This window comes from Dendropsophus ebraccatus, chromosome 1 (assembly GCF_027789765.1).
Source record: "Dendropsophus ebraccatus isolate aDenEbr1 chromosome 1, aDenEbr1.pat, whole genome shotgun sequence".
Taxonomy (NCBI): domain Eukaryota; kingdom Metazoa; phylum Chordata; class Amphibia; order Anura; family Hylidae; genus Dendropsophus; species Dendropsophus ebraccatus.
In genome coordinates, this window is record NC_091454.1 from 166,899,008 (window position 1) to 166,926,039 (window position 27,032).

At 41.3% G+C, this 27,032-nt stretch overlaps 1 protein-coding gene across 1 annotated transcript in view; it reads right to left on the reverse strand.

Annotated features, from left to right (window-relative positions):
* IQGAP1 (IQ motif containing GTPase activating protein 1) overlaps window positions 1-27,032 on the reverse strand; it is a 120,338-nt gene that overhangs the window by 17,099 nt on the left and 76,207 nt on the right. Inside the window, exons 12-28 of the mRNA XM_069983838.1 lie at window positions 22,410-22,573; window positions 21,468-21,628; window positions 19,911-20,035; window positions 19,350-19,513; window positions 12,190-12,280; window positions 10,873-11,040; window positions 10,502-10,644; window positions 9,177-9,347; window positions 8,646-8,729; window positions 8,447-8,518; window positions 8,290-8,359; window positions 6,877-7,085; window positions 6,060-6,215; window positions 5,434-5,597; window positions 4,058-4,282; window positions 3,629-3,769; window positions 1,965-2,049 (exon numbers count right to left, since the gene is read on the reverse strand). Coding sequence (XP_069839939.1) covers window positions 1,965-2,049; window positions 3,629-3,769; window positions 4,058-4,282; window positions 5,434-5,597; window positions 6,060-6,215; window positions 6,877-7,085; window positions 8,290-8,359; window positions 8,447-8,518; window positions 8,646-8,729; window positions 9,177-9,347; window positions 10,502-10,644; window positions 10,873-11,040; window positions 12,190-12,280; window positions 19,350-19,513; window positions 19,911-20,035; window positions 21,468-21,628; window positions 22,410-22,573 — 2,393 coding nt within the window. The remainder of the gene's footprint in view (window positions 1-1,964; window positions 2,050-3,628; window positions 3,770-4,057; window positions 4,283-5,433; window positions 5,598-6,059; window positions 6,216-6,876; window positions 7,086-8,289; window positions 8,360-8,446; window positions 8,519-8,645; window positions 8,730-9,176; window positions 9,348-10,501; window positions 10,645-10,872; window positions 11,041-12,189; window positions 12,281-19,349; window positions 19,514-19,910; window positions 20,036-21,467; window positions 21,629-22,409; window positions 22,574-27,032) is intronic.

Here is a 27,032-nt window from a genome sequence, read left to right on the forward strand (position 1 = left end):
ACATCTGAAATAATAAAAAGCATAGGAAGAATCCAAAGCAATGATGCTGCTATTCTAAAAGTGACCAACAGGGGGTGCCATATCACTAGATGAAACAGTGCTGTATAACACACATATTCAACGAAGGAAAGCAGCAGGCACGTCTAACATATGCCGTACAAGTACAAATAAGCATGGGGGTATTGATTCATTTGGTTTTATTTGGAACTTAAAGGCAGAATCTACTGAAAAGAGTTGTATAGTATAATATACATCACATCCCATGATGCTAGGGCATTTCTCTATAAGACACCCTAACAAACTGAAGGTATGTGATGCAAAGCAGCCCTCAATCTCTATCCTAGAGCTTCCACTGTACATGTTACCTAGCTATGGGCCCTCACAACAAAATCTGAGAGAAAAAGACAACTCTAGGGTTCTGATGTTTAAACTTAAAGGGAAACTTAAACTGGGCTGATATGGTTCCCTGGAGCACTGTATAAAGCTCCTATGCAGCTTGCAGCAAATACCGGCCATAGCACAGGCTTTATACTGGAGAAAATTAAGGTTTAATCCCTGGGCGTGCGGGGGGTAGTCATCCCCGCCCATGTCTTGTCGCCCCTCTCTGCCTGTCAGCGGGATGAGTGACAGGCAGAGAGACCAGTATTGGGCCTGTCTGTCTGTCACTCAACCCCGCCAAGTGCGCTGACAGGCAGAGAGTGTTGGCTACACACAGGCGGGGAGCCGCCCAGATGACTACCTGCCTGCCGCACACCCAGGGATAAAAACTTAAATTTTCTCCACTATAAAGCTTCTGCTGCAGCATGCCACAAGCTGCATAGGAGCTGTATACAGTGCTCCAGAGAACCATATCAGCCCAACTGGGCTGATTGTTCTCCTTTAATGACCCTTCTATAATGGTGCACTCTTGATTGGGATCTAATCATATAATATATGGCAACCTGTATAAAAATATTCTATACTTGGCTTGTCTAAATGTAAAAATTTCTGTGGAGACAAAATAATAATTGCAAATTTCCAAACACTGCACACATGACAAAAGCGAGAGAGGAACTACTACTTTTTGTTGCAAGAAAGAAAGAAAAGCGATGTAGGAGTATGCACGACTGTGTGATTATTATTCTGGGAACGGCAGAGGCTCTACATCCTGCAGTCCTCTGCTAAGGGCCAGGGTTGTACACTTTGCAGGTTTGGTCTCTAAATTATACGGTGGGAAGACTGAGGGTTTATGAGCCTTGGATAAATATAAGGCAGTACCTGGGAACTACCTTTCACACTGATAGTTTGTCACACTCCACCCTAAGTCTTGTGTGTTTACAGAGCTGCTGATGTTTTTTTTTACAGCAGTGATAAATCCTTTCTACAATCACTGTCATTAAAATGGTAAAACTCGCCATGACATGGCTGGCACTGTGCACATTGAGCATACATGTTTTTGCAACAAGCGAAGGAAGTAGGACACTTTCAGGCATCTTTGGCAGCAGCTTATCTCTCATAGAAACAAAGGATGGTAAATCCCATATTAATCACAGATCGTCAGCTTATCCTGACAAAACTAGCAAGTGTATTCAGAGCCAGGGTTATACCATGACACTTGAAGCGCTACTGATTGATTTTAAAGGGGTTATCCAACGCTACAAAAACATGGCCACTTTTCCCCCTCTTGTCTCCAGTTCAGGTGTGGTTTGCAATTAAGCTCCATTTACTTCAATGGAACAGAGTTTGAAACCCCACCCAATCTGGAGACAAGAGAGGGGGAAAAGTGGCCATGTTTTTGTAGCACTGGATAACCCCTTTAACTACTGAGTGTCAGCTGCAGTCCAACGCAATACATTGACTTGTATGCAATTTTGTGGACTACAGCTTTTACTTCATAGTTAGTAGCACTATAAAAAAAAACAAAAAAAAAAAACCCCGCCATATGCATGGCCAGCTTAGCCCTGTGAAACCTTGTAGAAACTAACCTTAAGCAAATCATCTTCTCCAGCATCAGGAAACTTCTCATGAAGAGTATCTTTCAGGACCTTTGCAATGTAACGCATTGCATAACTGGAACAGTATGGGAAAAAGCAATTAGTTAAATAGAACACGTGGAATTGGTAAAAAAAAAAAAAAAAAAAAAAAAACATATGGATAATGTTAATACAATGAACTATAGTACTATTATATCTACATTACATATCAACTTACAATTTGCTATGGCATTAAAAAGGAATCCTCAAAACATCCCTATAGAGGATGGGGAGTGCAGGGAAAATATACCTGGGGTGGTGGTCATGCAGGCAGCAATCTTTAATGTTCTGGGTTCCACAAACACTAGCGGCCAATAACCCAAACCTTCATGTTGGGAGCTCTGTGCACTTCCCTGGCCATTCCTCTCAGCTCTAGCATCCGAATAGGCATCAGTGAGAGAGGCCACTCAGACCTGATATTAAACGGGTTAGCCAAAACATAGCTACTTTTTTGGGAGAAAAAGCACCACTCTTGTCCTCAGGTTGGGTGTGGTTTTACTGTTTAGTTCCACTAAAGTGAATGAAGCTGAATTGCAATATCACTCACAACCTGAGGACAGGGGTGGTGCTGTTTTTGCAGGAAAGTACCTGTGCTTTTTCTAATCCTGGATAACCCCTTCAAAAACTGCTCTCCCAATACTCTGTACAGCACTGTTGGGCTCCCTTTAAATCTGGTACATTCTAAATTTGGTAAATTTTTTTCAGGATGCCCAGTGATGAATACAAAATCTTTTGTACAATATTAAAGGGAATCTGTCAACTGTAATTCACGTTTCAACCTGCTGACACTGTTAGATAGCAGTTAGGTCAAAGAGACACATGGTACATTTCATATAATCGGTCAGAATGTAGAAAAATGCTTTTATTCTCTGGTACAAAGTCAATTAAGCTTTCCCAAGCTCCTGAACTGCTGCAAGCTGGAATTTCTCCCCTCTCTGCTTAACTGGAACCTGGAGTCCCAAGCAGGGTCAGGTATGGGAGGGGGAGCAAGGAGGTGTGACAGCTTGCTGCAATTCAGGAGCTCGGGAAAGCCTCTGACTCTTAATACTATAGAATAAAAACATTTTTTCATGTTTTGGAAGTACAGCTGGACATATAAAAGATGCCATGTGTCTACTTATCTTAACAGCTAACAGTGTCAGCAGTCTGGAATGTGAACTGCAGCTAACAGATTCTCTTTAACTACTTTTTTTGTTGTAACAAAGACAAATAGAGCAAATGCTAACCCATGTGAATGGTTCCTCAACCGTAGTCACCTTTCCTTAAATTATGTTCTAAGCAGGGGTACATGGGTGCATAATCTCTAAATCATAACACAAGTATTATATTGTTACAGAAAAAAAGTGCAGACCAGGCTAGACCTGTCATAAAGGCTTCACGGTGGTCCAAGAGACATAACATTTATAACTTCCACATTTTCTAGGTATGTTGTGGAATAATAAAAATATCAATCAAAACGCTGCTGCATAGTACAATGTGCATTAAAATAGGAATGGACACCACATACCATAATAATAATGCACAAAGTATACATTACAGAGCACATCCTAGTTATAACTATTATATATACCTTTGAAACAGAATAACTTGATGGATAAGGTAACAGGAATACTTACGGGATCTTATCAACTGAGCTGATAATGGCGGAGAGGAACTTGTCGGTAACAGTCCTCATGTTCTTGATAGAAGCATCCAGTCTGTTCCTCACCTCTTCATGGGTCATTGCTTGCTCTGGTGTCACATCGTAAGGCAGTTTGCTGTAGAAATATACACATTAACTAAAGCGTATTATGAAAGAAGCATCTACATAAAACTCCAGAATATGCTCAGGTTGAAATGAATAAGCTGTAACCATAGACTAGGGCAGGGGTGGGGAACATCTGGCCTGCGAGCTGCGATACTTTGGTCTGTCCCCTGCTGGTGTTGGCAGATATCACTGAAGGAGGTGGTCCTGTGCTTTTCCCACCACATGATCCCCAGCTAGCCTGTCCATGAATTATGTTATAAATACACAAAAAATACAGGAAAAAAAGGGAGCATCTCACCTTGCTTCTCCAGTCTGAGATTCCATCTGGTTTACCCAAGACTTGTAGATATCTACTGGGTCAGTTTTGATGTTGAGAGCCTTATCGTCCATGATCTCTTTGACTACAGGTGACAGGATCTGCCTCAGAGCATTCTGACCACGAGCCCCACGGTTGAAGCTCACCACCATCTTTATAACTGTAGGGTTTCCAGTGACAATTTCCTGAATCATGTCCACTTTCGACCTGTAATAACACAGAGAAAACTATTTGAGACTTCAAACATGCACACAACTATATCAAACATAACACGTGTATCATCATCATCATCCATATACTCAGGGCCCTATTCCACCGGACGATTATCGTTTGCATAATCGTTAATGATTAACGATCTCAAACGACCGTTATTGCGAAAGACCTGAAAAGGTTCACTCATTTCCATGGAACGATAATCGTTACTTATGATCGTAATTGCGATCGTTTTTTCTTCGCTATTGCGTTCGTATCTATTGTGAACGACCGAACGATGTCTTATTCAATGCGAACGTTTTGCGAACGAGCAACCATAAAATTAGGTCCAGGTCTTATAAAGCGATCAACGATTTCTCGTTCGGTCGTTAATCGTTAACTGCATTTCAACCGAACGATTATAGTTTAGATTCAAACGATTTAACGATAATCTGAACGATAATCGCCCGGTGGAATAGGGCCCTAAGTATAGTAAAGCACAATCAACTTTCAAAAGAAACACGAATATTGGGCTAAACTTTAAGCTGTACATTAAAAATAAAGATTAATTTTGAAAGGAAACCATTAGCAAGTCAGACCATACTAACCTGCTGATTTAGGTTAATAGCATGCTACAGTAAAGATGTGGTTACCTTTAAAGGGAAACTCACAGCGGGTTAAGAGACTGTAACCTGCTGTTATGTATCCACATTGCAGAGGACACAGAAAATTAAGGAAATTTTTTTACCTTCATTCTCATCGCTGTTTTTGGAATATCTTCAGTTTAATAAATATGTAAATCATGTGCTTACTGGAAACAGGACTACAGGCACCAATCTGCCCCACCCATCTGACTATTTATGAATATGCACTAGGGAGTTACTGTACCCACTAGTTGCACTAATACACCTGCCCCCTGCCGTAACAATGCCTGTAATGCCCCCAGTGCCTAATTAGCAAATTACAAAAAAATTATTTTACAGAAGAAAAAGTGCAATGAGGAGATACTTTAAAAGTAACCCCATCCTCACTGTAATGCGCACTATTAGGCTGGGTTCACACTACGTATAACTTGGGCCAGTACCAGCCGGATGATCTTCATTACTACTGAATTCAGATACAGGTGAAGTTTCCCTTTAAATGCATGCTGATTTTGTAACACTTACTTTATCTCCTCCTGAAGAGCTGTTTTGAAGAGACGCAGAAGCAGATATTCTTCTCTCTGATTGGAAGCGTAGTTATAGAGAGTAAAGATGACAGAGTCCATGAATTTGGTAGATTTATTTTGGGGCATTTGGAAAATGAGCTTTGCCAGATATGTTGGATTAGTCTGCAGAAAAGAATTACAAGCAAATGGTTAAAACATGTTTTGCTTCATTGATAAAAATATGGCATTCGAGTCAAACTGCATATGATCTACTACACAATCCATGACTCTGGAGCCTTGATAAGCAATGACCAGACTGTACGGAAGTAGAATTATGGCTCATCCTGCTGCTCATTGCTTTTATTACAAGGTTTCTTTAAGAATTAACAATTCACATGCAAGTGGACTGGATGTTTTTTGTCCCTGCTGTGGTAAATTTCTGAGGCTGCCTCACAAGGCATAGATACACCAGATTCTCTAAGAGGTGTGTGCCTTGAGTTCAAACCAATATCGATTAATTCCCTTCATTGTTTCTCATTTTGGCATGGTCTCTCAGAAATCACATATAATGCATTCAATGAATTACTACATTGACCAGTCTAATCAGAGAAACACAATACGTAATTCTATCCACCATTCATATACCTGCAGTAAGTAAAAGAGATGCTGATATGCCTCCAGCTTTTCCCTTTTCTCCTTGCTTAGAGCCTTCAGTCCTCCCTTCTGCTTGTTTAACATCATCATATCAGAGAGTTGCTCCTTGTTTTTCTTTGTTAACTTCTTACTATGGGAAACAACATCCTAGAATAAAAGGGATATTAGTGAGTAAAACACAGAAAAGTCAACCACTGGACAGGAAAAACAAAGTATAAGTGCTAAGAGTGATTGTCATTCCCTTTTGGGGCAGTTGTTGTCAACTAGTGACCTTAGACTGGCCATACTGTGTGGCTTGCCATAGGTGCCCTTATACATTATACAGAGCTATAAGGTGTCATGATATCAAGAAGCATGCTAACCCAGTACAACTGACTTGACAACAAAAAGAATTTTTTTTTTATATAATATATATATATATATATATATATATATATATATATATATATATATATTTTTTTTTTTTTTTTTTTTTTTTTTTTTTTTTTTTTTTTTCCAGCAGGACCATGTATTTTTATAAAGTTATCATACAATGTTTCTAGGTGATATGATATAATATGATATGTACTCATACTAGAAGCATGGGAAGGCCATCAACAGCGCACAAGGAAAAAACATTAGGTTGCATTCCAATCCATTATACAGTTCCCATATATCACCCACATTTCATCAAGGCTAAGGAAACTGCCTAAGAATATTTAATCACAGATATATATATATATATATATATATATATATATATATATATATATATATATATATATATATATATATATATATATATATATATATATATATACAAACATACCTGCAGTGTAATTTTGTTTTTCACAAGGAGTCCAATCTTGATATCCATAAGATTGAGATCATTCTCCAGCTGCTGGTTTGATCTCAGAAGGGTCACTACTTCTTCTCTCAGCTTCATGACTTCCAATTCTTCTTGGAAGTCCTGATCACTCTGGTCCAAAAGATGAACAAACTTACGCACTACAGCCATTGGTGGATTCTCTGCATTGACTGGAGAAAGAAGCAATATATTATTTTTGCATTGCTGAAATAGCCGCTAGCTGTCATCTACATGCTTTTTTTTTTTTTTTTTTTCTGTTTCAATCATATTTATTGAGTTTATATGTTAACAATGATAAACAGTGACAAAACATATGTCACGTAAGAAAATACGAATAATAGATAAACATCCATATAAGAAGCAGTATCCTCAGCTTAGGCAAGAAAATAAAAGAAATATAACAACTCTGAGATCATCGTAGATCTGGGCAGGACTGTCCTCCCTGATAAGATCAGATATAACTAAAAGAAATGAGTAACGGGGAGTATCTAAAGAATAAACACAAATAAGATACATCCTAACTCTTGTACAAGAAGTAAGAACAGAGCATCATCTCTTGGGGACAAATCAATTATTATCTAAATTAAGTGTGCTAATGCGTAATAAAGACTCATTTGTTGAAGTATTGGCTTTGTTTCCAAGGTTGCCAGATGTTGTGAAATTTGGTAATAGAGTGATTGCCATATGCCAAAACTTCCTCAAAGGCGTAAGTTGTGTTAACTGATTGGTATACCTCCCTCAAAGGCGGAATATCTGTCGATTTCCAATATCGTGACAGAATTAACTTGGCAATACATGCTTCTATGTACTGTGGACATGTTCGTAAAAGTAGTATGGCTTAACATCCTGAACTCTCCATTGGGAGAATCAAGAAAGCCACTGACAGACACCTCTACTAGTGGCTCATCCACTTGAACAAAAGGCTTGAGCAGTTGAAATATAACATACCCTATACTTCTCTCCCCTGACATCTGTCACTGGGAGAGACTGGCATTTTTTTTCTTCTTTTTCTGTGTATGGCCACTTTAGGGGACTATGACACTACAGACATAACCCACACATATACAACAGCAGTTAGCCGAACACTAATTTGGCTTGCCGCATTAACCAACTTCCTCCATCAATGTGGTCAATCTGTAAGCCACACGTACCACTCAAAGAGCAAAGCCAGGCTGCGAACACTCAACCAAGGGCTGCTGCCTGTTCAATTTAGAGATCAGTGGGGGTCTTAATCAAAACCTCTAAGATTCTACTATGACATGCTAGACATTTTTTTAAAGAGACAAGTACCCCTTAAGCCCTGGATAGCTCAGTACAACAACACTGTATTTCAGTACATGGAAGAGCCATTCACAAATAAAAAAGGGCACTCACTCAAGGTCTTGTAGTCATCTCTGGCTTTGTTAGCACGGATGAAAGCTTGGATTTTCACAATATCATTAATCTATGGACAATAAATACAGAATCATTGCTTGTGAATTCTCAGTGGAAAGGTGCTCTACAGTCAGGAAATACAGATCAATGCACTCACATGGTCATCAAAGTACTTTAGTCTTTGTCTGTAGCGCTTTCTGGCTTGATGCATTCTAGTGTAAGACTGGAGCTAGAATTAAACATCAGTGAGGAATTAGTGATTAAACAAAGTTACATATTGTCCATTCAATGTAAAACAAGGTGTCTGGGTGATTTATTTAATAGTCATATAAATATCTAATAAAGAAGCACTGTACCTTCACTACTTCATCACTGTGATCGTTCAGATAGCGCATGCGATCCCTGAACGCTTTCCTCTGCTTCTGACCTCTGTAGTGAGCCTATGAAAAACAAAAAAGGTTCGACCATCAAAAATAAACTAAGACTTAATTCAAGTCCCCCCATTATTACAGTCTAACAACTTCATTTCTACCCATCCAACAAGTGACTCCAAATTCTGCAAAGAATGGAAAGATCAGACTAAGAGGTAGATTTTTTTTTTTATACAATCTATTACATACATGACATTCAGTGCTTATGTGAGTATATAGTAATAGCGATGACCACTAGTACTGGGATGCATTAAAGTGTTACTGTCATTTAGTTAAAATGTTTCTTATGTTGCACAGACATGTCAAAAGTTGAGATCAGTCGGGGGCTCATTGCCGAGATCCCTTGATATCTTTAGTCCCTAATTCTGCTAACAGTTATTGTTGGTAACAGTAACATAGTTACAAGACAGTACATTTAATTATCCATTGAAATTTTTTAAAGAAAAGTGAACAAACCTGAATGCAGGTCACAGCAGGAGCCTGCTGCCTTAAAAACTCCATCCTGGAGTTAAATTTCTTGCGCATCAGGAAGCCTCGACAGCGGGCCTGCAGTTTAGTGATGAGGGTTTCGTTCGCCAGCCATAGCTGTTCCCGGTTATAGGCAGCCGAAACGCCTGAGATGGTGCTCTGTTAGAGTAAACCGGACAAAAGAGCGTTTATGACACTATAAAACTAAATATATGTATTGTGGTAAAACAAAGTGCTAACCACAAAAACAACAATAAATGAAAAGCACCAACCTAAGGGAGAGTAATATAATGGTCAAATATAACTCAACTTCAACTTAGGGTAGATTGGTGTGATGAGCTTCAGGACCCTAGACAATGATATACACAATGCCCCTGATGCCAAAGGTGGGGTGGGGACAACTTATAGTAGTTACAGTGGAGGTATGGCTCAAGTTTTTACAAATGGTCCAGATTATTTGGTTTTTAAGTCAGTTCAAAGGACTATTACACTGTAACAGGACGTGATCTAGCATGATATATACCCAGCTGGTATTTATACTCTTAGTGCTGCCAATTCTAGTAACTTCTCTGTTCTTAAAGGACCATCCAGCCTTTAAAACATTGCGCGAGTGCTGCAGCCTACATCAACTTATAAATGCAAAAGCTAAACTATTTGTAGTGGCAATGCATAGTACTACAGCATGGTAAACCAGCATGACTGCAAATTTAGAGGGTAGTCGTTCGATTTTTTAAAGGCTGGATAACATGTACCTCAGCAGACACAAGGCTTTACCTGCAGCAGCTTTAAGCACATGCTCATTGTGCAAATGAATAAGATTACAGTACACTTTACTTTGCACGTGAGTAGCAAACCTAGAGTTGCTTTAAAATACAAATAACATCAGAGTCTGCCTTTTGTATATACTATATATTATAGTGTTTAGCTGTTTGCAGTGAAAACTCTTACTCAATGACCCTCTCCTCCTCCCCTTTGTGATCTCTTAATATTAATATTCCTATCACTATATCTGATGGTAATTACTACTCTATAGGAAAATTGCTTTATGACTCAGTGGCATTCATCGCACACCGGCTTCTATGTGTGGTGAATACATAGGCCTCTGCTCTGTCATAGCCATAAAATCATAATCGGGTCTCAGAAACTTGTTTGCTGAAGGGAATGAACATGATGAGATGCTGGTAGAACATCCTATAATGACAATCCTTCACATGCCGCCTGGAGGTAGAAAGCTCCTTTACATCTTCCATTACTGATCAGCACGCTGTTTATTGGTAAGTGTTGTTGTCGTGCACATAGCTGTAGCCATTTACCTGAATATCTTCCTTTGACAGCTGAGTGTTGCTCTGTATAAATCCCGACGGCTCTTCCCAGCTCCCTTCATTACTATTCAGGTTAAAGTAGTAATGATAACCGCCCTTCACCCAGTGCTGCACCCATTCGCTTTCATTGTCCCCTACAAGACAGAGACATTTCACATGAGGGATGACTTTAATTACATGCAAATAGATCAATGTACTAATGCCTGACGTTTCCATCCATAGATAAATCACCAACAACACCCAGGGTAGTGCAACAATACATTATCTACAATATGTTTTTCAAATCTTGTTAGGACCACATGTAATGATCCTTGTATTTCCTAAAGCATGTTTATCAAGCTCATTTGTGGTGTTTGTTTTACCTTCTGCTGTTTTATTTGCCTTCAGCTCTGCCAGTTCCTTCTGATACGTATGAGCACATTCTGCTGTCACCCCATATAGTCCAACATCGGGGGATCGCAGGGCTTGGAGGGTCTGTGCACTGTCACCATTGTCCACTGCCTCATTTATAGCTTGAACACCACGGGAGACTGAAGGGACAAAAAGAATACGCGTAGTTTCATAAAAACCCGTTACCAATGATTCATCAGTCGTTGCAGTGAAAAGTCGCTTCCATGGGAAATGATGGTAGCTATATCAGGAAGGAATGCAATTTTTCACATCATGTTTTCAAACACATTTCCTATGGGAAATTTCAGAATAAATCCACAAGGGTGTACTGTGGCTCTGATACAAAATGCAGTATTATGGCACCAAATTTCATCGACTGCTTTTGCTAAGCCAAAGCCATGTAGCCCTATTTAATGATATTATTCATGATGCAGGAAAAACAGGGTGTTTTTGTAACTGCAAACCCTATAAAATGAACATTTGCATATGTTCACAATAGTATCATGGCTTCTCTCATTTATAATGAAAACAGGGCACCTATGTCAGATCAAACAAATCCCTGTAAATGCTGATGGATTTTCAGATTCTCTATAGGGGAATACTACAATGATGGAGTCAGTTGTGTTCAAAAGACAGGATAAACTCATTTATGTTATGCTATGTAATACTTTATTTACCCTGTGGTGGCGCTGCAGGAAAACTGAATGCTTTCTGCTAAGATTCCTCACAAATTGTAAATGATCACTAAGGTTCCTAGCTTTGTGATCCTAGCTTTCATAACAAGGAGGGATTGTTGAAAGTGGAGAACCCCTTTAATTGAGTCTATTATGGTTTTGGTATTTTTTATAGCAAGACTGTGCTTCTCTTGTCGTCAAAACTGAAAGCCCTATGGAAATTTTAAATAGAGGCTTTAAATGCAAGTGTATAGTTCTAAGTTACTACTAAAAGTAGTAACTAGAGATGAGTGAACTGGGTTCGGGTTTGAGTAGATCCGAACGTTAGGTATTTGATTAGCTGGGGCTGCTGAACTTGGATAAAGCTTTAAGGTTGTCTGGAAAACATGGATACAGCCAATGACTATATCTATGTTTTCCACATAGCCTTAGGGCTTTATCCAAGTTCAGCAGCCACCGCTAATCAAATGCCGAAAGTTCGGGTTCGGATCGACTTGAGCATGCTCCAGATTCGCTCATCTCTAGTAGTAACCATATTTCTTCCAATATGAGTAGTGTCCAATAATCCCCCCAATGATGTGTCATGGTGTAATAATAAGCTATACAGGTACATACATCTTTGGGCATCTTCTGTTTCTTTATTGGAGCGGAATATTCCATCTTGAATTTCATCCAGCCAGAGAACTGCAGATTCATCTTTTGTTTCCTGAGAAAATTAATAATAATGTTAGCATTCATGTTAACCACCAGCATCCATGCAGTACAGACCTTCATTTGTCACATTAGAACAGCTGCATCAATAAAGTGTCATGATGCTGTGAAACAGCAGAGGGCACTGTTGCCCACCGCAAAGCTATAAGAAGGAAATGTAAGTAAGTGAGTCATCATCTTCAGACGTGCACATAAGCAATGCACAAATCAAATGGACAATCCACAACTTATGTCATATACCATATGGAATGATATGAAGTTATAGCCGCCTGAAATGGCTTACCATATAGTTCAGGCATTTGACTATTTTAATATGTTCAACAGAGCCTGAGCAATATGTATTTCTCACAAATATTTTGAAACAGAAGTAAAAGCTTCTAAAAAGCATCATATAAAGCTTATAAACCACATCGCCACCAATTGTCTTCAGATATTATGGCATTTCATATATGAAGCAGGTGTTATGGACACTGCATAAACCTGATTAGTTACTGTGGATAGTACTTATGTAATATAATCGTAAACTTCCACTTATGTGTTATAGAATGAGGGACACAGCTGTAGGGGTCAAAGGTTGCAATCACCGCTGAGCCTTGGTGCCTGAGGGGGCCACAAAGACACAGCAGCATACGATAGGAGGGGCGCTTGCTGCAAGTTTTACATTAGGGGTCCTTAGAGTTTAATTTACCTCTGAAGAACCTTTGCAATGCAATTTACTGGAGAATTCTGGATTTCACCTACTTATGTGGTAAATAAGAGTAACGTCAGGTCTAGGGACAGATTATTCTGACACACAGCAGAGCTGGATTAGGCATTGTCTGAGGAAGGTGTGGTCCACCACATACTGTAGTATTGAGTAAGACATGATCTGGCACATAGAAGTGTTAGTGCAGTCTGGCCCAGAACAATATTGGCAGGACATGGACTGCCACACAGAAGTGTGGACTATGGCATGGTCTGGCACAAATATCAGTGTTGGGCATGGCATGGTGTGGCACAAATATCAGTGTTGGGCATGGCATATCTGGCACATATATCAGTGTTGGGTATGGCATGGTCTGGTACATGTTAGCGTTGTGTAGGACATGGTCTAACGCACAGCAGTGTTGCATAGGACATGGTCTGGCGCACAGCAGTGTTGCTTAGGACATGGTCTGGTACACAGCAGTGTTGGGTATGGTATGTTGACGCATGTGGCAGTGTCAGGTATAACATGATCTGGGACACAGCAAATGTTTGGTATGGCATGGTGTGGCAAAAAAAAGTGTTGGGTATGGCATGGTCTGGCACATAGTGTTGGGTAGGGTATGGTCTGGCACATGACAGTGTTGGGTAGGGCATGGTCTGGCACATGACAGTGTTGGGTAGGGCATAGTCTGGCACACAGCAGAGCTTAAAGAAACTGTCCGCCATATTAAAATAAGACTAAACACAGAATGATTTCCAGGATTTATTCTATGGACTAAACACACAGCCCTTTGTCGTTTAACGGTAATGTTCATCATCCTGAAATTTTAAGGAAGCAAAAGCCCCCTGTGCTATATAAGCAGCACTGGCATGAATGGCATGAATGTATTCTACCACAGAAACAAAGGGCTCAGTTTCAATACTGAAATGTGCCCTGTAAGTCATTGACTAAGTAATTGCTGGCAGCTTTACTCAAAGTGCTGTTTGTTCCAAGAGACCACACAGGTTTTCTGTGTTAAATTCTACTAAACACCACTCACCCCCTGTGTATACGCTGACTGGCAATACACAGCCATATATCTTGCCAAGGCTGAGCATGCAAAAGCCAGATGGCAGTCTACACAATTCATAAAGCAGGCACACCAGACTGTGTACCCCACCGTGCTGTGTACCCCACCGTGCCGAGGTCACACCACTCAAGGGGTTACTGACATCTCCTAAGACTAAATCAGTCAAATCTACTGCCCTGGGAACTATGAGCTGAAAGAGTGCTTGGTGATGGTAAATCAATATCAAATATTATTTGTCTTAGAGCCCTATTACACAAAATGATTAGCAGCCTTACTTGGCCGACTACTGAGCGCTTAGGCCGAAAATCGTGTCATTTAATAGGACATGCTAAAAAGCCACAATTAGCCAACATGCACAATGTCGGGTGATCGTGGTCTTCCAACATGCTGAGAGAGCACGATTTGTGCAGCGATGGTCTGCTGCGTGTCGCTCCGTAAAATATAACCACCGCTGACTTCATTGGGCAGCCTGAAAGATCTAGGAAAGATCTTGGGGAGCCCCTCCTGCTGCTGCCCCCCCCCCCCCCCCCCCCCCCCCCCCCCCCCCCCCCCCTTCATTGTCTGTGCATGTAATCTAAGAGGCAGCAAGCGGGGAACAAGGGGGAAGCAAGCACTGACCTGACAGGTTGGCGCTTGCTTCCCCCTTATTATCATGCTGTGTAATATAGCCCTTAAAGGGGTTGTCTTTGGAAACATATCTTGTTGATATATGATGATCACACAATGCCCTGGTAGTCTGACATTTGAGATTAATGATAATCTGTAGGATTACTCAGCAGTAAGTGATTGTTTTCCCATCAGTGGCAACACAAGAGAAATAAAGCATTAAAGAGTTTCCATTGAAATCAATGAGTTGCCTATGTAACACAGAGCTGCTTTTTGTACTGAAAGATTACATGCAACTCATACCCACTGCTATAGCATACACATTCACAAAGGGGAGGGAGGGTTGATAGATTTTGTGCAGCGCAAAAAATATAGCATTTCTGCAGACAAATCCACAGCAGCAATGCGTGGATGAGATTTGTTAAAAATCTCATCCGCATTGCCGCTACTATAATACACTGTGGATTTTCCACCCACATGTGCAGAGTACACAAAACACAAGAAAGCAACCTTAGGGCCAGTTCACATTGAGAGATCAGCGTTGCATTTCAGCACTGACTCCTCACTGAAAACTCCACCCAAAAATATAGTGCAGAGCAAAATTCCATTGAGTTCAATAGAATTTCGCTCTGCAGCTCACACGGCAGAATCCCCGCGAGAAATTTTCCACGGCAGATCTGCTTTCTATCAGTAGAATTGATATGTCTAATTCTTCTGGCGGATTTAGCAGGCGGAATCCCATTGAAATGGATTGAGCAGTGTGTTCCTGCTCTGAAATTTTTAGCATGGATTCTGCACGGAACGCTCACAGAAATTCAGCGCGGAATACATGTGGAAGTGGGAAAAAGATAAATGTATTTGATTAAATGAAAAATACATTTGCATGGAATTCTGCAAGAACACTTTCAGTCAGGAACACTTTCCTTGCTGATTCCTCAGTGTGAACTGACCCCAAGTCGGTGCTTCAATATTTCTTTGCAATACTTTTGGGAGTTTAAACCAAATTTCCAAGTTTAATATTTATCTCAGAAAACTCAGCTCCTTACTGTGTTTTGCATAATATTATTCATCGCTCAATAATCAAGTTGGCCAACATGTTTGTATCCTTCTCCCTGACATCAACCACGCTGATGTCCACTAAAATAATACTGCATGCAGAAGTGATGGCTGAATCCTTTACCACAACAGGCAGTGCATTACTACAGCCTCACTACTGTCTATTGCTGACTTAGTAGAGCAATGAGAGAGTGACATGTGTATCTGGGTAAGAAACTGAGGAGGAGGGAGTGAGAATATGTAATACGTGAGCACCGCACAGGAAGAAAAGGACATATACAATACAAATGACAACAGCTATACATAGTGTCCAGGAGCTACCGAAGGTGTAGTCCCACCTTAATGGACTTGGATGATTTTAGATAGCTGTCAGTCTGGGGAACCCCTCTTTGCCAAAGTTCCAGAGGTGGGACGGTAACATTAATGGCATATACACTGAATATGTCGCAAATCTGTACAGAAATAACAACCCTTTAAAAAGTACCACCTCTAGGACTTTTGGAGAGAGGGAGGCCCCCAGACCACCATTACACCATTCATATACAAGAGAATTACAGCCAAATCTCTATTCACTTTATTTCTGGATGCTTTTACAGTGCATAGAAAACAAGGATGGAGAGATATCCCTTCTCCAATAAGTGGATGTCCCAGAGGTCATGCACGTTGATATAGAGGTGAACATGCAAATTGCTGGCGATTACATTTACAACCGGATGGCATTTCTTATATACTGTGTGTGGGGGTGTGTGTGTATGTATGTATGTATATGTGTGTGTGTGTATATATATATATATATATATATATATATATATATATATATATATATATATATATATATATATATATATATATATATATATAAATATTTCAAGTAGACAGAATTAATGGTCTTGGGAGAAGTGTCTGTATGGCCACATTGTTTGCCACTAGTTGGAACATATAGTAAATGCTTAATGCTCTCTGTACAATTACACAGTAAATAAATGTATAGCTGGGAAATAACCTTGAACTGCACTGTGACACATTCAGTTTCACACAGTCATCTCAAGCTTTTTTTAATAACATTTTCTAAATTTGGTTACTATGTAAGCGTATGTGAGTGAGCGTGCGCTGGGCGCACAGTGTACCTCACAGCTCATGACTAAATAAGGCAATGCTGCCCATGTGTGATGTGGAGCCGGCCTGGCAGCCCCTGAGCTCAGTGAATACACATGGTTATTTCAGCCCAGCTCAGCAGCAGGAGGAAATGCTTGGACTGGAACTCAGTTCCTGTACAAATTCACATACACCCTGTGCTGGAGCCAACGGGTGAGCTGGCTGAAAGGTTTAACTCTTGTTCATACTGCCCAGACTCTATTTCTTTACTGGTTTCCTAATTCCTAAAATCATTATAGAAAATAGGAAAACATTACAAACCTTAACATTCTCAGCGTGCTGATGCATCATCAAATATCATTGTCATTCACTGGTCACAGTGGTGATAACAATATCACTTTTTAATGCTGTAATGCACAGCATTATGAGCATATCAAATGTCTCAACTACCATACCCCTCTTCCCATCATGTTGTTTCACTGGAACACAGAGACAGAGAAACTGCAGCTGCATCTCCCTCCTCCCTGACTTCATCATGTTATTATAGATTGATTGAATTGAAAAGGCTTCTGAACACATACATACTGCCAGCAGGTAGGGAAAGGAGAACTAAGGGTTGCTGGGAAGTGAAATATGCACAATAACATAACAGTATGTGTGCAAAACCAGAAAAGACAGGGTTCTCCAGATCTAAACGATGTTGTTGTCGTCTGGTATCCAAGAAAGGCAAGTATGTCTACAGGGAAGGGGGTAGACTTAAGTTTGCTTATAGCTTGCCATGACTGAGATGTTGAAGGGATATTTTGGAGAAACTTTTTTACATTTAGACCTGAAAAAAAACTAGGAAACCTGTACTCATGTACCTGTTCCCTGCTATTAGTGCTACCTATTCTCCATCCCTGCAGTCCCCCCCCACCCCCCACAAGTCGCTGCCAATAGAGCGTGTCTTCACTTCAAGCACAAGGTTGTCTTCATGATAGTAAGCTATAATAGCCCTGAAGAACCTGTTATGCCTACTCCTGACCAGCAATAAGGCCCAGACAGGTCACACTTGTTATTGCAACCAGTCAGGACAGCCGTCTCCAGCCACAATACTGAGAATACCTAGTAATAAAAATATCCGGCTGGTGCAGCGCAAGACCAGCACTCTGCCAAACAGTCTGCAGTCACATAAACAATAGACACAGTCCCTATTGTTATTACCAACAACACATTGTCAAATATCCTCCTATTCTGTGCAGCAAGGCACATATGGGATTTGAATTAAACAAAAATAAATGAAATAATGGGGGGATTCATTAATGCGTTCACCAGAAAACAGATGAAAAAAAATATATATATGCTATTTTTTTGCCCAAGTAGGCAAATCCTTGAAAAAAATGTGCACTTTTTCACCAAAATTTACACTTCCCCTTAATGTATTGGGAATTAAAGGGGTATTTCTATTATCCAATTGAGAGGATAGAGGGTAAGAAGCTGTGGGGGTCAGACCACCGGGACCCTTACCAGTCACCATAAGAATGCAGAGAAACGGTTACCCCACGCATGGGCTTCTGAACATTGCAGAGTTCCGTCTCTCCTACTCTTTTCTATACTGAAATGTATGGTGTGTGCTGCTTGCATGTGAATGAAGCTAATAAGTAGCACACAATCCCATAATTATAGTTTAGAAACTTGCATTTACATACTGAGGTGCTTATCCTATGAGGTGAAAGGTCCATATGCAGGAAAACAAGAATATTGTGCAGCTTCTGGTAGCCAACACAATAACTAAATAAGTATTATTATTCTAAAAGTATTCTACAAGGTAAGAACATGACTGATGCTTTTTATGTAATTACATTGAACTTTACAACTGTTGTGCCTCCATTAGCTATACATAGAGAGAGGTACTCCGCACAACAGATCAAAGTAGCCTGTGAAATTTATTTGGAAAGGCAATCAAGCTACTACATGTGACATTTCGGTCATGGAGACCTTCATCAGATTCAGATTGCTGTAGCTGTAGTGTAGATCACTGAAGAAAGCCCTGTGGCCACATCGCTTTCTTCAATGAAAGCTACAGCTACAGAAATCTGAATCTAAGGAAGATCTCCATGAACAAAATGTCACATGTAGTAGCTTGATTGCTTTTCGTTGGAGTACCTGTCTCTATATTAAACAGGAACACCCCTTCTCCTGCACCCGTAGAATGGGCCCATCCTGTGTGGATCCATACTGTTAGATGGATCCATACTGTCCCATATGTATGTATGTATGTATGTATGTATACACACACACACAGTCATACCATGCAGAAATGCTGTGCCTCCATTTATCTACATTCATACTAGGCAGAACTACTGTACCTCCTCCATTAGATATATATACACACAGTCATACCATACAGAACTGCTGTGCCTCCATTAGATATATATATACAGTCATACCATACAGAACTGCTGTGCCTCTATTAGATATATACACAGTCATACCATGCAGCAGATCTTAGGAATTAACACACAAGAAATCAAACTTTTTAGGGTAGTTGTGTTCCTATGTAATGCTTACCTGTGCCTTTTCTCTTTTTGCTCGCACCAGAGTATCCTGGTAATGTTGAGCCACGCTGGGTTCTACCCCTTCTAACTTGGCTGCAGGCAGCTGTAAGGTTTGTAAGGTCTTTTTGGCATCCCCTTCATCCAATGCTTCATTTATCAGACCAATTGCCAAAATCCCTAAAAAGAAGGTTTGCTTTTAGAGATATTTATGTAGCTCAGCACCAGATACTGAGTGAAGTCCTCTATTATTAAATTAGTTATGTAACAGGTCATAAAATGACTTCATACACCTAGAAATGAGAGTGAATTTCTAAACGACCAATTAGGTCAACTACTTATTCTCTTTTCCCATTACCTGTATAAGTAAGATGAACTGTGCTCAAAGCTTGGAGAGCTATATGGAGTTGGATGGAGCAGCCTATTGTGACAGTCCTTGATAAATCACATATACTGTATAGTATAGTGTCTTGGAAACCAAACCTCCATGTTGTCATTATTTTTTTTATGGCAGGTTCACAGCAAAATAGTCAAGTGTCTGAGATTATGGGTTCCAATAACCACAATGACAACTTACTGGCATGCTCCTCGTGTACAGTGTTATTAACTTGACTCACGCATCCCTGGATATCATTCCATGTAATAAACTCATTCCCTTCTTCCCGGGCCTGTTGTTTCAATTTCATCAACTCATCAATGTACCTGTCAGAAGGACGATAGACAAACAATTATATGTGTGTGGCAAATAATGTGAACCTGAGGGGCTGAATCTTACTTCTGTCTACACACAGTAATGCTCACACTATTGGGTTTTTAATTGCAATTACTGAATACAAATCCCGGGCCAGATCACAAATGGAGGACACATATAAAGGAAAGACTGTGACTGGCAGCAGTAAAGGGCGACGCGGTCCTCTCTGCAGCCACCAACGTTTGTGTCGGGAACTGCAGGGCTATTTAAGTCCTGCCGTTTCCAATCCACTTCTCTTCTCAAGCGCGGTCAAACAAGCAAAACAGAACACTGTCCTGTCGCCCCTGTGTACTGTAAACTCTTATATACAATACAAGGGGGAAGCTGCAGATTTCCTAGTGCGGCAGCCTCTGCAGAGTGAGTGATGACTGCTAAGACTGCCCCCTATGCTTCTAGCACAGTCCATGGTGATAGCCGTTACCGCTCACTGAATAGAGGTTTTCACACACAGCGATTATGTCGGGCAGCTTCTCCACCACTGAGTACTGTAAAAAAGAATATACAGTACAAAAGGGCAACAGGACCCTGCTTTGTATAGCACTGTGCACCAGTGCTATACAGAGCAGGGGACCAAGAACTGATGGGCTTAGACAGCCCTACAGTTCCTGAAACAAACATTGGTGGCAGCAGAAGGGGCTGTTTTGCCCCTTAATGCTGCGGGTAGATAGACTGGTAGATAGGTGTGTGTAGATATTGGAGGACAGCCTCCCTTCTGAATTAATTCAACTTTATTTTTCCATATTGCATACAAAAATTTGCAATGTTTCGGCTCGCAGATACAGAGCCTTTCTCAAGCTTAAGAAAGGCTCAGTGTCTATGAGCCGAAACGTTGCAAATTTTTGTATGCAATATGGCAAAATGAAGTTGAATTAATTGAGAAGAGATGCTGTCCTCCAATATCTACTACATGCTTTGAGATCTGGGTAAGAGTCAACCCAGCCGGAACTGTGCATGGCTGCTTCCGATTTGGATAGAATTTTATATTTGTAACTATACATGTTTTTAATAAAGATATATCACAAAGTAATATAACTTTATTAAAGCAATGTATTAGCAATAACTAAAATAATTTAGTCTCCGAGTTACCCCTTTAATATCAACTGTGGTTCATCAAAATGGATTGTGCATCTATACAAATCATCGCTGTGGCTAGCAGCACTGGTAGATGCACAGCTCACAGATCTTCAGTACTTGGGAGCGACTCCCCACCAGAAGGAATGATTTCGAGAAAAACTAGATCCATGAAAAGAAATCTCTCACATCTAAGTGGTTGTAATACAGTGAAATAATCAGCAAGGTGCCAGAGTGCACACATTTTCAAGGTTTTTCCTCTAGCTTTTTTTTCCTGTAATGAAGTCTAAGGTCAGATAAGTTCCTACAAACCTCTGGAGGTTTTCATCCTCTACATCCATCAGGCCAGTGACGTGGTTGGTCAGCTGTCTGTAGACGGTGTTTACATCGCCTGCATCCAAAGCCCTGTTAATGAGAGCCACAGAGGACAACATCTCCACAGCAACCGAGAGCTCCGGATGAGTGAGGTTCCCCTGTCAGGAACAGTGTCAGAACATCACATAATTGGGATCATGTAAAGCAAAAACATGTAAAAGTGCCTCAAGATGCTTCAACGATCCGAGACAATGAGCCTATCTGTGGTGTTACCACAGCACATGCTTTTAATTCACTGGCCCCTATCACGTACAACACAAGATGGGTGAAATGATGAGAAGTATGAGCCAGTCAAACGCAGCAATGAGGCCAACACTGCAGAGCAATATACATCTAAGTACACAAAGTAGACAATGTGAACTGCAGCATGGATTTTATTTCACATGCATTCTCAATTTGTTGCAATAAATCCCTTATTATGAAGATCTCACACAGGGAAATCCACAAGTAAAATGTGCAGTGCATAAGATCTGCCCCTAATGCTGGGGATCCGATGCTGAATATTTCATTGTGGATTTTATGATGTGTCCAATGATTGAATAAAGAATAAAGTGAATAGCAGACAATATTATGTTAAACATGTCTGTATGTTCCAAAATCATCTCTGGACCCAAACACTGACACACCCATTTACTCACCCCAAAGAAATGCTCATTTTATATAGTTTATGTATTTGTAGGAGTAAGAACACTATATTATACATTAATATGAAGCAACCACTAACTGCCTGTAATGTCACCTATTTTCTTAGTCCTTTATAATGTGCAAGTTAAACATTAATATATTTCTATTTTTATGGTGGACAATTCTGTGGGGAAATCTTACATCAGTATTCCAGTGCTTCCTGGAAACCTAGTTCCATCACAATGCTGCACTCACCTCTGGGCTTTGCTGTTGTAAAGTGGCGAGCTCTCTCTGGTAAAGATCATGTGCAAATGGGAAAACCTCTGGTAGCTGGGCATCGGGGTTCATCAGCTCCTGTACAGTCTCCTCCGCCACCCCCTTTCTGATGGCATTATTAATCCTGACTACTGCAACCAGTCCTGTAAAAAGAAAAGAACACAATTAAGAGTAATAGCCTGGTCTGCATTAGGTCCATGTAGTACAGCCATAACACAAACACTACAATGTGACCTTATTATGGTCGTATCTAAGGGCCCTATTCCACCGGACGATTATCGTTAGCATAATCGTTAACGATTAACGATCTCAAACGACCGCTATTGCGAAAGACCTGAAAACGTTCACTCATTTCCATGGAACGATAATCGTTACTTATAATCGTAATTGCGATCGTTTCTTCTTCCGTATTTCTTCGCTATTGCGTTCGTATCTATTGCGAACGACCGAACGATGTCTTATTCAATGCGAACGATTTGCGAACGTTTTGCGAACGAGCAACGATAAAAATAGGTCCAGATCTTATAAAGCGATCAACGATTTCTCGTTCGGTCGTTAATCGTTACTGCATTTCAACCGAACGATTATCGTTTAGATTCGAACGATTTAACGATAATCTGAACGATAATCGTCTGGTGGAATAGGGCCCTAAGGGTCCATTTACACAGAAAGATTATCTGACAGATTATCTGCCAAAGATTTGAAGCCAAAGCCAGAAACAGACTATAAACAGAGAACAGGTCATAAAGGAAAGTCTGAGATTTCTCCTCTTTTCAAATCCATTCCTGGCTTTGGCTTCAAATCTTTGGCAGATAATCTGTCAGTTAATCTTTGTGTAAATGGACCCTAAGCAGTCCAAATCGGAATGAAGTTGTGTGTTGCAGCATAGAGTGAGAGCACCACATTTTATTCAGGAGCACTGATGTCATGTCTATGACATTAAATGTTACATTTATACTGAAGCAACATTCTGTATATTAAATGGTAACATGTCACTGTCTTTTGGGAAAAAAAATGATACTCCAAAAGGTTTTGATCGGTTGAGGTCTGACTTCTAATTGCTAGAACAAGAAGTGGTTCTCTTCCTATCTCACTTAGGAAGACTGACTCTGTAGTAAGCCCTATAGAACCCAGGTGCTTATCTTGGCTTGTTTTAGTGAGCAGTGGAGGTGTGAGCACCCACACTCCAACACATCAAGACCTGTGACACGTCAAAAAGGTTTTTCTTATGACACGTAGGTTTTAACGAAACATTGGGCAAGCAAATGTGGTTCTTGAATTGAGAAATATCTTAAGAACTTTGAAGGTCCTCTTCTGCTTAGACTGGGGTTCTATGTTGACTTAAAGTAATGCTACAGTAACATTAAAATTACAGGTTACTATAACAATTGCACACTCTCACCATTTCATTATCAGGCTACGACTTAAAACAAATGCAATGACTTCCGGTTCCGGCGCCATGTGAGGAAGACGTGCTCTCACCTCGCTCCGTCCCCACAGCCTCTCAGTGTGTCGCCCGACCACCCGCATCTCTTCGGAACCCCGCATATTCGGTCTCCCGTGCCTGGTACCTTGGGATGGACAGATTACTTGCAGAAACAGGGCAAGCAGATCAAGCCCAGGGGCCATGGCAAGTCACGGAAGTCGGGGAGCGCAGCGGTCAACATGGCGCCGTCACCGTCCTCATCACGAGCTACAACTCCGGACAGGTCAGAGCGGGGCTCCTCTGGTGGGGAGGACGAGGGGGAGACTCTGCACATAGACTATGCCACATTAGCCACAGAGTTGGCAAAACGCATTGTCCCGGGACTGCAGGAATCAGTGACGGCAGCCGTCAAGACTACACTCAGACAGCTGCAGAAGGAAGTCACTGCACATGGGGCACGACTAGACGCCATTGGAGGAGAGAGTGAGGGTGATGGAGGACGATTCTGATAAAGTACCAGCCAGACTGCACACGGTGGAGCAGGAACATAGGAAGTTATGGGACAAAGTGGAAGACCTAGAGAATAGGTCCCGGAGAAATAATCTCCGAATCATAGGAGTCTCCGAATCATTTAGGCCACGTGATCTCCTGCTACTATGTGAAGTTACATTGCCCTCCATGTTGGGAATACTACACCCCTGCAAGGTTGAGAGGGCCCACAGACTCGGTCCTGATCTCAGACCCGGACCAGATAAGGGTGTCCCAGCAGTTTTGCATCAGAGAGACCGCCCAAGACAAAAGATTGTAAAATACCTGGATTTCTCGGATAAAGTCGCCATCCAGAGAGCATTTAGAAATAGGAGGGAGCCATTAGAGCTGGAGGGTCACAGGATCTTGATATTTGGTGACTTTTCAGCAGAGGTCACGAGACGACGACGGCTTTTCTCCCCTATATGCACAGCATTGTTTGACCAACAAATCCGTTTTGCTCTGTTGTACCCGGCGATCTTGCGGGTGTTCCACCCTGACGGCTCTATTTCCACATTCCTGACTCCTGAGGATGCTTCAGCTACTCTGAAACAATATGGAGGGCAGCAGATCCCCTCGTCGCCATTTGGACCACGCAGCCAAAGGTCGTCCATTTCTTCAAGGAAACGCCAGTCCCCCTCACAGGATGGTGACTCTTCACTGCCGAACACTGCAACCACTCCCCTACAGGATTCCTCTCCGAAGGTCCTTACCTCTGCTAATCCCTCAGATGCGCCTGTATAAGTGGACATAGCCGTTGGACTTGGAAACCTTGGCGTTTGGAGATGGATATTGGCTCCTTGCAAGGCACTTTATGGTGTCATGAAGGCGATCCGTAGACTACCTTGAGATCGCTCTGAGTCCGCTTTGATTGCATAATGGAACACCTATAGTGATCCAGGATACTTATGGTTCATGTCATGCTGATGTGAATACTATAGTCACTGTCCACTATTCTCTGCTCTCTTGTCTTTCCCCATCTCCTCTTCCTTCTTAGATGTTACCTGTGTGCTACTCACGCCTTACCTTCTTGTTAATACTGCATTCAAGCTTGTCGCTTCTGTGCTTGTTCCCATCCTTTCCTTTTCTTCTCCTACCCCCCTTACCTCTATCCCGTATCCTAACCCCTTTTGCCCCCTCCCTCCCTTTCCCATCCCTCATTCTATTACCTCCTTTTATCCTTTCCCGACCCCCCAACCCCCCCCTTTTTTTTTTCTTTCTTCTTCTGGTCTCTATTGGCTATCTTTGCAGCTCCGAGGTCTGTGGACGGCAGGGGGTATTCCTGGATGCACAAGATCGTAAAGGAGGGGTTATCACTTTGGTGCACAAGATGTTCAATCATGAACTTCTGCAGGTTTGGAATGATTCTGATGGCAGGTGCTGCACCTTACACATTAAGACACCTGCAGAGGAACTTCTCCTGGTGAATGTCTACGCACCAAATGATACCAACAAATCGTTTTTCTCCTCACTGTCCTCTCAGTTATTAAGTAACAATGTACCACACAAAATAATAGGGGGAGATTTTAATTCTGTGATGTCTCATCAGGAAGATCGGAGGTCGGGTGGAGGTATAACGGTCCCTCCTAGACATAGGGATCAGGTTCTTCCTGTTTGGGCTCACTCACTGAGTCTGACAGACTCGTGGATTTGGACCCATCCGGATGGCAGGGAGTTCACTCATTTCTCTCACCCACATGACTCCTGGTCCAGACTGGATTACATATTTCTCTCTCCTTCTTTGATAGCTCGAATTGAGCAGGTCAATATAGAGGATATGGTGCTGTCCAACCACTCCCCGGTATCCATTAATCTCCATGATGCTATGCCAAGGGGAACGGATTTCTTATGGCGGTTCCCGGTCGGGTTGGCCAAAGACGAGAACTTCAAGGCCCTCCTAAAAGGTTGGTGGATGGATTACGCTGCCACAAACTTGGGTCATTTAGAGACGCCCCAATTATATTGGGACGCTGCTAAATCAGTACTTCGAGTAAGAATCATGGGCTATGTAACCTCCCAAAAGAAACGAATACAATCTCAAATTAAGGCATATAGTGAAACCCTTAGGACCACATACACTGCTTTTATCTCATCACCATCACAAGATTCCAAGTCACGGTGGCAGGCGGCGAAAGCAGCGTATGAACACTGGTTAGATAGAAGAGAGAACATACACCGGTCACACTTTGAAGCTACCCTTTTCAGGCACGGCAATAAATCAGGTAGACTCCTGGCCAAGTTGGCTAAAGGTCCCTACATGCAGCACCACATCCATACTCTTAAGGATGGACTGGGAATCTCACACACACATCCTAAAAAGGTTAACCCAATCTTGAAGGACTTCTTCAAGAATTTATATACAGACGTCCCTAATCCCACTACTCCTAGATGGGACTGGCTTAGCGAAGCTAACCTCCCTACTCTCTCCGATGAGGAACGGGGCTGCTTAAATGCGCCAGTTTCTCTCGAAGAGATCGCTTCAGCTATAAAGCACTTAAAGCGGAATAAGGCTCCTGGGCCTGACGGATACACTGGGGACTTTTATAAATTATTGTTACCTGAAATAAATCCCACTCTACAATCTCTGTATAACTCTTTTTTACAGGGTTCGCCGCCCTCTCGGGACATGAACACGGCAGTCAAGTCCT